Raw genomic sequence first — 12,802 nt, 5'->3', positions numbered from 1 at the left:
AAAGTTTGAAAAAATCCAAATTGAGGTATTTTAAGATTTAGGTATTTTGCATAGTCTGTTAGACTATAAAGAATGTGACAACAACATTGCAGAAATAGCCCTGACCAAATTTTCGAACCATTTGTGGTATTTGAATGCAGAGTTGGTGGGATTATCGTTTTTTGATCCCACCATTACAGACAATGAAAAGTTGTTAATGGCTAATAAATTGCTCAGTAGCACAGATGAACCATCAGAGCACGCTAGGGTTGTAAATCCAAAAGTTAGGAAAGAAAAATTAAAAGAGGTAGGAAGTAACCGACTTTAACGACCTTCTGACAAAAGATGAAGAACAAAAGCAATATGTCCTGCAAGTTGTAAGCAAATGCCGAGCATTATATTCTGACGTTTCAAAAACTACTTTAACAAAAGCTCTAGAATAGATTAGATAACTATGTAAAATTATCAACTCATGTAGGTTAGCGTGCTCTGATGGTTCATCTGTGCTACTGAGCAATTTATTAGCCATTAACATTTTACATTGGGCAGATTATAAGACTCTTTGTAAACATCTGAATTCACTTTTTTTTTTTCTCAGCTACAAAATATTGCAAATAATAAGAATGTTTTGCCTTTATTGGAGCAGAAGTGGAAGCTGTGAGCTATCTGTGATACTTTCTAGATTTTCTACCATCTCTATTACACCCTGAACTTGGTCTTTCTGTAGGATGTCTCCAGCATTGGACAAGAATTTCTTCAGCAGAGATTCTCGGCTCAAAGGTTTCCTCCAGTGCCCATAAAAAGTGTCACATTTTCCAATAATCACATCTCCATTTTTCAGCAGCAGGGCCACTTCTCCATACATCTTATCAAAGTTGGCTTCATTGTCCTGTGGGTGCTCCACTACCACTTTGCTCAGGAGATTATGGATTTCCTTACGAAATATTTTGTCATCATGGAAAGACTTAATGTTGACTTCACCATCCAGCAGTGCAGTACAGGCATTGTACTGGAAGGAGTGACGAGCCTGATGTTCAGAGTCAGGGTAGGGTCTATTGATATATTTGGAGACTGGAATTTTAAGAACAATAGTCAGAATGGCAGATGGGTCGAATGATCCATACTGCTCTTCAAACCTGCTTCTCACAGAGACAGCAGCATCAGCTATCCAGTGCATTCCTAGATGGGCTGGGAAAGACTTGAAAGCAATGTCTTGCTTCTCAAGAAGAAACTCATACTGCCTTCCAGGTGAAGCAAGAGCTTTAGGCTGGTAATCACCATAAAAAGCACTAAAGCCAGAGCATCCAGGCACATCATCAAGTATGAGAGAGTTGGCCTCCATACCATGAGCAGCCAGAATGGCGGCTTCAAGACCTAATCTAGTAGCATTGCCAATGTGTAATGGCTTAGCTAGAGTGGCAGCATTTGCCATTGGAGCACCAGCGAGAGAGGCTGCAATCGCCAGGGCATGGGTACATTGATCTTTGTCTAGTGCAAGAAGTTTGGCTGAAGCTGCTGCACTTCCCATGGTGCCAACTACAGAAGGTGGATGAAACCTGCATTAAGAAAACATTTCATGGATTACTTCCATTACATTAAACAAGGTAACAGAATTTTCTTAACCAATAAGGCTAACTACTCACTTTTTAGGAATATTCTTTGCTTCACTAGAGAAACTCATCAGTCTTCCTTGAATTTCAATCCCCACATTGAAAGCTGTCAGGAGATCTTCACCACTGACTCTTCTGTCATTTGAAAGCATCTGAGACAGTGCCAGAAGTGCAGGAAGCACAGCGCCCGATGGGTGGGTGGCAGGGTGCCATGTGTCATCAAAGTCCATAGAGTGTACCTGGGAGAACAGGCAGATTAGCTATGTAAGCTTTATTTTGTGATGTGATTAAAAGGGTTCTTCATTACTGTGGCAAGTCTGCAATCACTCACTTCTGAATCCTTACAAAGCTCACACTGCATGCTGTCAGGATTCTCTGGTGTTGCCGGTAAAAGCGGGCAATCATATGACCACATTTGTGTAATTTGCATACTTCCAGCCACATTCCAACTAGACTTGCTTGACTTCGTTCAATACAAGTGAATTGTGCTAGGCTGCGCGCATCTAGTCGGCATGTGACCGAATTTATGCAAATCGCATACTCATGGTCACATGCCCACCTGCTTTTACCGGCAACGTCGGAGAGTCCTGACATTGTGAAGTGTGTACGCTGTTAGGATTCAGATGTCTGCAGTCACATGTCCATGTCCCAGCCCCGACCTCATCCTGCCCTCAGATTACATTATAAAATCCTGCTGACAGATTCCTTTTAAGGAGTTAATAAAATCAGAGTGACTGCAGACTTTTATTACAAGATCAGACAATCCCTTTAATACATGATTACTAGGTAATACTGATTATTAGCTTAGATTTCCTAATACTATGCCTCATTTTAATATATACTTACAGCAACGCCATTAGCATAGGCTGCCAGGGTCGGCGAAAGCTTTAAACCTTTTTGGCCGTAGACTGAGCAAAAGGCAGAATTTCCAGAAGATGAGAAGTGCAGGTCCTAAGATAAGGAATAATACACAGAATAATGTAACCATTACAATATTTCCATGATAAATATACAATTATGGATACAGCCTCTCTCACACGAAAAACAAGTGCCAGATCGCTTGTGTAACTAAGAATGTGGCAATGACGTTAGGATACATCCATGTTCTGCAATGCTTCCAACATTTACAATTAAACCCTACCTTACACCTATATCTGGGGGAGTATCTATTTCAGTATAATTTTGACCCACAAAAAATATATTACAAGATCATATTTTTCTTGTAAAAAGTTCTAGCTCTATTGCGGTCACAATCTGCTGTGTTTTTGTATAGTGTTTGCTCCTTCTGAATGTTCCTCTATAATCCCATAGGACGTGGTTGTTACTTTACCTGGCAGTATTTCACCACAATCTTGAAGACGTGTGTGTTGCTTCCAACCAGTCCCACACCAATGTTGTCCAGTATCATGCGCTTACTTCTGTGCCGGACAACATCAGACAGATGCTCAGGGCGGATCCCATCAATAAATGATGCAAAACTGTTGGTTACCGAGTCTTCCAACTGGTTTCCAGTAATCACTGAAAGTAAACGTATCTCATTATTAACAGTGCCGATCCTCTACTGGTCAGTAGTATTCGTACTTTCTTCTTACATTTGTTTGTTTGTTCTGTGTTTGATACATTTCAGAAAGACAGTGTCTGCATTAGGGCTCATACTCACATGTGAGAAACTCGGACGAGTCTCGTATGTTAATGCCTGGCACTGCCGCCGGCACTCGGGACCGGAGTGTGCGGCTGCATGTATTTCTACGCAGCTGAACGCTCCGATCTGAGTGCCAGCGGCAGTGCCAGGTATTAACATGCGAGACTCGTCCGAGTTTCTCACATGTGAGTATGAGCCCTTACTATCATTCTGGCCTCATGATACAAGGTCACATGAAGGCAAAGATACAACTTTGGGGGTAACATGATGACTATTTACCTTTCACAGCAGACTTGTGAATATGCCTTGTTAGTTTATGACATTTCTCAGTGTTCTAGAAGAAAAAGAAACATTGTAACTGGAATATTTGCTGAAGCGCACACAACATTCATATATTTGTCACATTGGTATTGATAGAATATGTAGGATAATTCCTCCAGTGTGAGAAACTGACAACTATGATTCTCTTATTTGGTGCGTATATGCACAGATCACATGCAACTAAATGTTGTGACATCCGTCCATTATTCCTCCATTATTCTTTTTGCAAAGGCAAGACTCAATTGAGAATTGAATGTTACCACCCAATAGGACATGTCCATGCACGGTGTGACACTGTCAGTATCTGGCTGTGTAGAGTTACACCTTATCAGAGGAATTGTAACAATTAGTGCCCAATTAATTAAAGGGAACTTGTCTTTAGAATCATGCTGCCAGAACCACAGGTAGCATTAATCAGAGCCTGACTGTGTGATTGCAGCCATTTATGTCTTTATATGAAATGCTTCAGTGTTTCAAAGAAATCATAGTTTGAAGATTCGGTTGGGGACAGTAGTGTGTGACACCTGACTAGTCCTCTGCAGACCTTGGCCGGTTTCCCCCCACATCCTCTAGCTGATTGACAGGTCTCTCCCATACATGTATAAATGGAGAGAGGGGTGAGAAGCCAAGCCAAGAACACTATCAGTCTAGTCATGCCTTTCCCTACAGTGCCCGGCTTTCCAAACTATATTTTCTCTGAAACTATTGGGTGGTTCAGGATAAAACATACCGGGCTGCAATTACAGAAACAGGCTGTGATTCATGCTGCTCGTGGTTCGGGAAGCATGCATCTTCTAACATTGCCGTTTGTACACTTGTCTTAATGAAGGGAGCCCTGAATTCAATAGCAGGCGTGAGCCTCTTTAATGAATATGAAAGTTGTCATATTAAAAGGCTATTTTAAATCACAAAAACATTGCAGGGTTTGGGAATCCAAACTGATTAGTCTTCGATTCCTTCCACACAGGACATAATCTGTCAGGAGGATATATGACTTACTACAGAATCTGAGGAATCTGCTCCAGAGACAGTGAGGGCACCAGGTCTCTGATCTTACTTGGATATTAGGACTATAAAACTTTCACACCACTAATCTAATCCAGTAAGGATTCATTCTCTGAGCTCAGTTTGTTTGCTTATTTAAATGTCCATTTTTAATACCATGCCTCTGGGTTTTTGTTTTGTTTTCTTTTTCTTTTGTGCATATATTTGTGTTTCTTCAGAAAATTTGTTATACCACACCTGAGGATATGAGAAGTCTCGAAAGTTTTCTTTGCATCATAATTTATTTTATTTTTGTTAGCCATTAAAAGGTATCATAACTACAAAATTATCTTATTTTTCCCAATGAGAGCATTCTTTTTTTTTCAACTTTCTAACACAGTACCAAATCCCTTCTTCTCTTTTTCATTAATGAATTTGTCATATTTTGCAGCCGCCATGTGCCACCGCCAGAAATGTCCACGGTGCACATTTCTATGGTAATGTACACTACCTCTAGAGCATAACATATGATGATTGTGTCAGGCTGCTTGGCCACGCCCCATTCCTACTAAGCTCCACCTACTGTTTAAAAAGTTGGATGTGAAAAATGAGGATGAATGAACTCAACATCCAACACTGCGGAGACACCATCAGATGTTTCTCAACGCAGTGATTCTAGAGCAATGCCCCCATCCCTTATGGGAAATATGCAAAAACATGCAAAACACAAGCCACGGAGACACCATCACATGTTTCTCAACACAAGCAATGACTAGCCAGGTCTTTCCCCGGGAAGGAACAACCACTGGAAGGGCAGTCTCCAATGAAGGAAACCACCTATGCCAAAACATGGTATCCATCCACATACAGCTGTTTCGGGGTATTGCCCCTCATCAGTGTGGAGTAGGAAACTGGCCAGTAGGAGCAATGCCTAGTAGAAGACTGTGAAAAATGAGGATGAATGAACTCATGGAGATCAACATTCAACACTGCGGAGACACCATCACATGTTTCTCAACGCAGTGATTCTAGAGCAATGCCCCCATCCCTTATGGGAAATATGTAAAAACATGCAAAACACAAGCCACGGAGACACCATCACATGTTTCTCAACACAAGCAATGACTAGCCAGGTCTTTCCCCGGGAAGGAACAACCACTGGAAGGGCAGTCACCAATGAAGGAAACCACCTATGACAAAACATGGTATCCATCCACAGACAGCTGTTTCAGGGTATTGCCCCTCATCAGTGTGGAGTAGGAAACTGGCTAGTAGGAGCAATGCCTAGCAGAAGACTGTGAAAAATGAGGATGAATGAACTCATGGAGATCAACATCCAACACTGCGGAGACACCATCACATGTTTCTCAACGCAGTGATTCTAGAGCAATGCCCCTATCCCTTATGGGAAATATGTAAAAACATGCAAAACACAAGCCGCAGAGACACCATCACATGTTTCTCAACGCAGTGATTCTAGAGCACTGCCCCATCCCTTATGGGAAATGTGTAAAACATGCAAATCAGAAGCCGCAGAGACACCATCACATGTTTCTCAACGCAAGCAATGACTAGCCAGGTCTTTCACCGGGAAGGAACAACCACGGGAAGGGCAGTCTCCAATGAAGGAAACCACCTATGCCAAAACATGGTATCCATCCACAGACAGCTGTTTCGGGGTATTGCCCCTCATCAGTGTGGAGTAGGAAACTGGCCAGTAGGAGCAATGCCTAGTAGAAGAGACTGCCATTCCAGTGGTTGTTCCTTCCTGGGGAAAGATCTGGCTAGTCATTGCTTGTGTTGAGAAACATGTGATGGTGTCTCCGCGGCTTGTGTTTTAAAAAGTTGGATGGGACTGACATAAAAATGCCAAAAAATCACATTTTTAGCAACTTCAGGTTGTGCAAAATGTTGTAATATTATAATCAGTTTTATGCCAGAATTCTAGCAAAAAAACCTCTACTTTTTGAATCGGGGCAATATATTTCATAGACTCTAAGCTTGCGAGTAGCAGGGTCCTCACTCCTTATGTTATGTTTATTCTGATATGTCTCTATTGTCTGTACAAGTCTCCTCTAAAATTGTAAAGTGCTGCACATTATGTTGGTGCTATAGAAATAAAAATTATTATTGTTATTATTTTCATGTTTTAATGTAAAAATAAAAACAACTACGATATTATCTAATATAATAATTATATTAATTATAATTAATTATTCATTGTATATTATATACTTAATTATAAAACAATTAATATATACAAAATATATGTAAAATAATGCAGATTCAGTAAAATGTCAGTGATGAAATATGAAAAGCAGGAGACTAGTTAATTTGTTCTAAATTTAGAAAAGTGAATTTGAGTGTAATACTTGATCCAACCAATAGGGGGTGCTCCATCTTCACCACTTGTAAAATGCAGGTGATGGAAATATACAAAAAAAATTGCAGCGTATTTGCATACAATTAGATGAATTTGTTTTAACAAAAAAAATGAATATTTTGGTTAAAATGTTTAAAATACTAGCCTGAATTTCCAAAATGAATGCAGAAGAAAAAATGTATCGAATAAATAAATGTGGGGAAATGTGATCTCTTGCTGAAATGCAATTGTGGCATGCATAAAATAATATAATACGAAACAATATTAATTATACCATGTTGTTTTTGCAAATTTGAAATATAATATATTCATAGCATAGCCACAGGTTTGTGACGTCTAGAGAATGACGTGCTACGAGAGTGGACCCTCTGGGTCGTGGCACTGAAGCTCCCACAAGCGAGCGAACCAGGCAATCCCGAGAGAGTCAAGTACCGCGACAGCTGGCACCAAGAAGGGCGGCTCAAAAGGGGATGAGAAGCACCACAGGCAGGACTAAGGAGAGGGGACTGACTGAATCCGGCCGGGGCTTGGGAGTCGGGGCCACCAAGACGGATGACCCGGATGGAAGCAAAGGCTCAGGTAACAGGACAGAGAGATCAGTACAGAGCAGATAGACCGGACAGACGGACAGAGCAGGTAATCAGCACAGAGCAGGTAATCAGCACGGAGCAGGTAGTCAGGACGGGGCAGGTAGTCAGGACGGGGCAGGTAGTCAGGACTCGGCAGGTAGTCAGGACGGAGCCGGTAGTCAGGAGAAGGGCCAGAATTAGCGTACAGTATGCACACGGTAATCAGGTGTCTCCAATATGGAGGAGCCGCCTGATATACCCTCTGCTGGCACCTGATTGGAGTACTAATGCCTGCGGGAAGGTGCAGAGAGGGTTAAGAAGAGAGAGGAGCGCGCCCGCGACCTAAGGCGCATGTACGGGACTGAAACAGGCCGGAAGGAGGGGCGATAGGAGACACCACGCTGGATCACCCGGGCGGCAGGATGACAGGTCGAGGAAGCAGCGCTGCGCTGGAGCAGTGAGCGGGGAGCAGTGAAGAGGGCCCGGGAGCGGCGGCAGCGGGCGCCGGAATGACAATGTGGATTTCAATGAAGAATATCCATCTAAGCTATCTATTTGTGTGTCCTTATGGAGGGAAATGTGGGAGGAAAAAGGAAGTTTTGAGAAAATGAATACTTTCATGTATCTCACTTACATTGACGAGTGCAGAAAGCATTGTGAGGACTCTTGAGTCGTCTGCGCTGTGATTTTTGAGGTCCTGTTTTGCTGTCTAGTGTCTCTAGCTCTGTCCAGAGATATTTATTTGGTCCATATATATCATCTGTATCCTTACATCATTGTCATACCAAAGGAAATAGGTGGAGTTCACTTAAGAATTTACACCCAGGAAACACAGAGAATAATTCTCCCATTCTCTGTAGGCAGTAGAGTAGCTGACACCATAACTAGCATTTACTCTTCACTACGTCACTATAATCATTATCTTGTAAGTCTCTGTTTTTCCAGATCCAGTTCCTGTTCCAGAGTCATAGTCTGATGTAACCGTCATCATAATGGAGTCGTGTGATTAGCCTCAGAGGAGCTTTCTAATTAGAAGGCACTAACCCTTTACAGTAACCTCATGAAACTTTTCTTGCAAACTTGCTTAGCGGGTTATTTTGAATTTTACCTATGACTAGTGTTGGGCGAACTGTGGATGTTCAGGTCCGGCGAGTTCATTTGAACATCCCGAAAATTTTGGTTCAGTTACCTGAACGGTAAACGAACCCGCACCCAATTCAGATCCTTCCTTTGTTTGCCACCCTCTCATCTGCATGACAGAGCAGCAAAGACAGGCGGTAAGCTGATGTTAGTGTATCGGAGCGGTTTTTTTTTTTTTTTTTTTTCGTTCTTAGATTTATTTGTAGTCACCTCAATAGTGGCATATGATATACAGTCACTATAATCAATATATATTCACTATTTTTTAAAGTTAAAAATATATAAAAACATAAATATAAAGACTGAGTTCACTTCACTTTTTTGCACCTATATGCATTATATTTAATGGATATGTTTTTATAAAAATATAAATATTTGTAATTAAAAATTTTTAAAAAATAATAATTAATTTTCTCTGCACTTTTTTATGTCACTTCCCATTATTTGAATGTTATGAAGCATTTACGCATTTCATGATAGAAAAAGAAACAAACAACTAAATAAAGTAATACTAGATGAGTTTTATTAATTTTAGGACTTGTAACATAATGCAACATAAACATGTGTGATACTTTATGGGTATATGCACACGTTCAGTATTTGTTGCTGAGAATACTGATGTGATGGCAGGAAAAATGCAGCATAAACTACATGGATTTTGACATATTTTTTCATGCATTTTTATGTATTGTTTGCATTCATTAAAATAGGTGGAAAACACTGCAAAAACTCTAAAAAACTGACATGCTGCAGGTTTGAAGATGTTTCAAATCTGAAAGGAAAAAATAATTAACATATGCATGAGACTTCAGGATTTCATTTACTTTGTTAGCACTAGGAAATCCTTTAGCTTTTAAGTGAAATCGGTGCAGAAAAAGAAAAACAACAATAATGGAGCAAATACTTAACGTGTGCACACTGCTCTTGCAGCCGCCTGCGCAAATCGGTCTGAGATTGGATCACAGTGCACTGACTGGCCGAGGCTCTCCTGACCCAAGCATAGAAAAACATGAACCTGTCACGCTTAGGTTGTGAGATCCGCGGTCAGTCTGGGCATTAGCGGTCCGTGCTCAGACCGTTTCCACAGACGTCTGCATGAGCCCTTAGTGTCTCAGTGCAGAGCTCAGCTGGAAGAATTATACACAATATCACTGTTCAGTTAAAGTGGGAAAATCACATGAAAATAACCAACAACCAATCAAAATTTGTAGATTAGGTTTTTATGATTGGTCGTTATTGATTTCTTTACTGTCATACATATGATATATTGCTGCAGATAAGCAGCTTCCCGTATGTTCTGTAGCTGCTTATTTCTGAATATGACCACTTATAAATTTATATAAAACTAGCTGAAGAGCCCGGCGCTGCCCAGGCATAGTAACTAACTACGGTTAGTTATAACAAATTATAATGATCATATCTCTATATATATAAAGCTGAGTGTATAGCCCCGCCCATTCCACATAGCCACATTCACTATAATATCCCACATCATCCCATCAGCCAGAGCCACCGGACTACTACCCATAATATCCCACATCATCTCGTCAGCCAGAGCCACTGGACTACTACCACTAATATCCCACATCATCCCATCAGCCAGAGCCACCGCACAACTACTACTAATATCCCACATCATTCCGTCAGCCAGAGCTACCAGACTACTACCCCTAATATCTCACATCATCCCATCAGCCAGAGCCACCGGACTACTACCCCTAATATCCCACATCGTCCCGTCAGCCAGAGCTACCGAACTACTACCCCTAATATCCCATATCATCCCGTCAGCCAGAGCCACTGGACTACTACCCATAATATCCCTCATCATCCCATCAGCCATAGCCACCGGACAACTACCACTAATATCCCACATCATACCATCAGCCAGAGCCACCGGACAACTACCACTAATATCCACCATCATTTCGTCAGCCAGAGCTACCGGACTACTACCCCTAATATCCCACATCGTCCCGTCAGCCAGAGCTACCGAACTACTACCCCTAATATCCCACATCATCCCGTCAGCCAGAGCTACCGGACTGCTACACATAATATCCCACATCATCCCGTCAGCCAGAGCCACTGGACTACTACCACTAATATCCCACATCATCCCGTCACAGCCGCCGGACTGCTACCCCTAATATCCCACATCATCCCGTCAGCCAGAGCTACCAGACTACTACCCCTAATATCCCACATCATCCCGTCAGCCAGAGCCACCGGACTACTACCCCTAATATCCCTCATCATCCCATCAGCCATAGCCACCGGACAACTACCACTAATATCCCACATCATTCCGTCACAGCCGCCGGACTACTACCCCTAACATCCCACATCATCCTGTCAGCCAGAGGCACAGGACTACTACCCCTAATATCCCACATCATCCCGTCAGCCATAGCCACCGGATAACTACCACTAATATCTCACATCATCCCTTCACAGCCACCGGACTTCTGGGTCGCCCTCGCTCGCCCAGGGCAGTGGGGTACTCGGCACCGGGCCGGTGTCGAGGCGGGAATGTGTCACAGCAGCGGTGACCCGGCCCGTGGCCCTGGGCGCCCAATATGAATGGTGGTGATGTTAATGGTGTTAAAGTTTATATGAAGAGTTTGTGACGCCACCCGTGGTGTTTGGCAAGTAAGGTGGTAAGCCAACGCTGCATGCAGATCCGCTGGGACTGATGGTGTGGTGCAGCAGAGATAGTATAGCTCCCCACAGGTGGAGCTGTAGTCCCAGCGCAGTGTAGGTGCAATGGATGAGGAGAGGCGCAGAATGGTATGGAAGCTGGTACCCAGGTGTAGTGGTGCTGGAATAACTGGAGGACACCAGAGTATGCGGTTCCAAAGCTTTACTCACTGTTTGCAGTTCACACAACTGCCTGCCTCCGTACTGTGTTCTCCAGGTCAGGGCTCCAGCCAACCTCCAGGCAGGATAGGATTCTCCCTTCCACACTCCGCCAACATGTACCTTCCTGAACGACTCCTCCAATGCGCCTTTAGGTGCGAAGCACTCCAGCACTTAGTTACCCTGGAATGCCTCTCTCTAGGTGTTCCTAGTCTTTACTTGTATGACAGACAGCTGTAGCCTGCTCGGGGACTCCTCACTGCGTCCCGGCTCTCTATTCAGTTGCTGTTGTGTCCCAAGTCTATGATGGGAGCAAGGCGTTAGCGGCTCACTACTCCTCCGGTGTCTATTGCCGGACATAAAGTTCCAATCAACCTCGGGGACCGGGCCCCGGCCTTTGCGCTCTCTGGACTGGAAGGGTTCTCTCTCTTTCTCAATCTGCTTCCCACCGTCCTTCTATTCTCCTTCGTTCCGATCTGTTCTCTCTCTCTCTTATGGAATCTGTAGTCTTCAGTCTACGTCTCTTTCTCCTTCTCTTCCTTCCCTGAGGAGCTCGTTCCACTAAGACCAGTCCTCAGCCTCTCCTGACTGACTGCCTTCCTCCGCCTTGAGCTCCTCTCAGGCTGACCTGCTGTCAGCCTGCTCTCTCTGGGACTCACCCCAGACTGACCTTCTGTCAGACTGACCTGAAATCCTACACCTTCCCTTTTATATCTAACTCCACCCACCTCCCCAGCACCTCTCGTGTTACGAAGCCAGGGACCACAAAAGGCACCCTATGATCTTTCCAGCATAAAGCATGGATGGGTCCCTGCTGAACTATCCTGTGTGTGGGGTGCAGGTGTTGGAATGCGGAAAGTAGTTCCCAGCCTACCTGGATGGTGGGGAACTACACCTTAGGAGAAGGTGCAGTACCTCTGTGGCGACTGAAGCCTCAGGGGCGCCACACTACTACCCCTAATATCCCACATCATCCCATCAGCCAGAGCCACCAGACTACTCCCCCTAATATCCCACACCATCCCGTCAGCCAGAGCCACCGGACTGCTACCCCTAATATCCCACATCATCCCGTCAGCCAGAGCAACCGGACTACTACCCCTAATATCCCACATCATCCTGTCAGAGCCACCAGATTATTATCCCTAATATCCCACATCATCCCGTTAGAGCCACCGGACTACTACCCCTAATATCCCACATAATCCCGTCAGCCTGGGGTCAGAACCAGAGCACTGAGTGGAATGGCCCTAATTTACATACCGAGGATCCCTTAAAGAAGGGCCTGGGGTCAGAAACACAGCGCTGAGTGGAA

At 43.5% G+C, this 12,802-nt stretch overlaps 1 protein-coding gene across 1 annotated transcript; it reads right to left on the bottom strand.

Moving 5' to 3' along the window:
• Positions 1-206: 206 nt before the first annotated feature.
• Positions 207-8,195, bottom strand: LOC141059774 (cis-aconitate decarboxylase-like). Its single transcript, XM_073555897.1, has 6 exons — positions 8,123-8,195; positions 3,511-3,565; positions 2,920-3,107; positions 2,436-2,540; positions 1,623-1,828; positions 207-1,535 (listed from the first exon to the last, which is right to left on the bottom strand). Exons 1-6 carry the CDS (start codon positions 8,141-8,143, stop codon positions 614-616), a joined length of 1,497 nt encoding a protein of 498 aa, XP_073411998.1. The 5' UTR covers positions 8,144-8,195; the 3' UTR covers positions 207-613.
• Between the last annotated feature and the right edge of the window lie 4,607 nt (positions 8,196-12,802).

This window comes from Dendrobates tinctorius, unplaced genomic scaffold (assembly GCF_039654945.1).
Source record: "Dendrobates tinctorius isolate UK_male_01 unplaced genomic scaffold, ASM3965494v1 ptg000231l, whole genome shotgun sequence".
Taxonomy (NCBI): Eukaryota; Metazoa; Chordata; class Amphibia; order Anura; family Dendrobatidae; genus Dendrobates; species Dendrobates tinctorius.
Note: the sequence above shows the minus strand (reverse complement) of the source record. Positions and strands in the feature narration are given on the sequence as shown.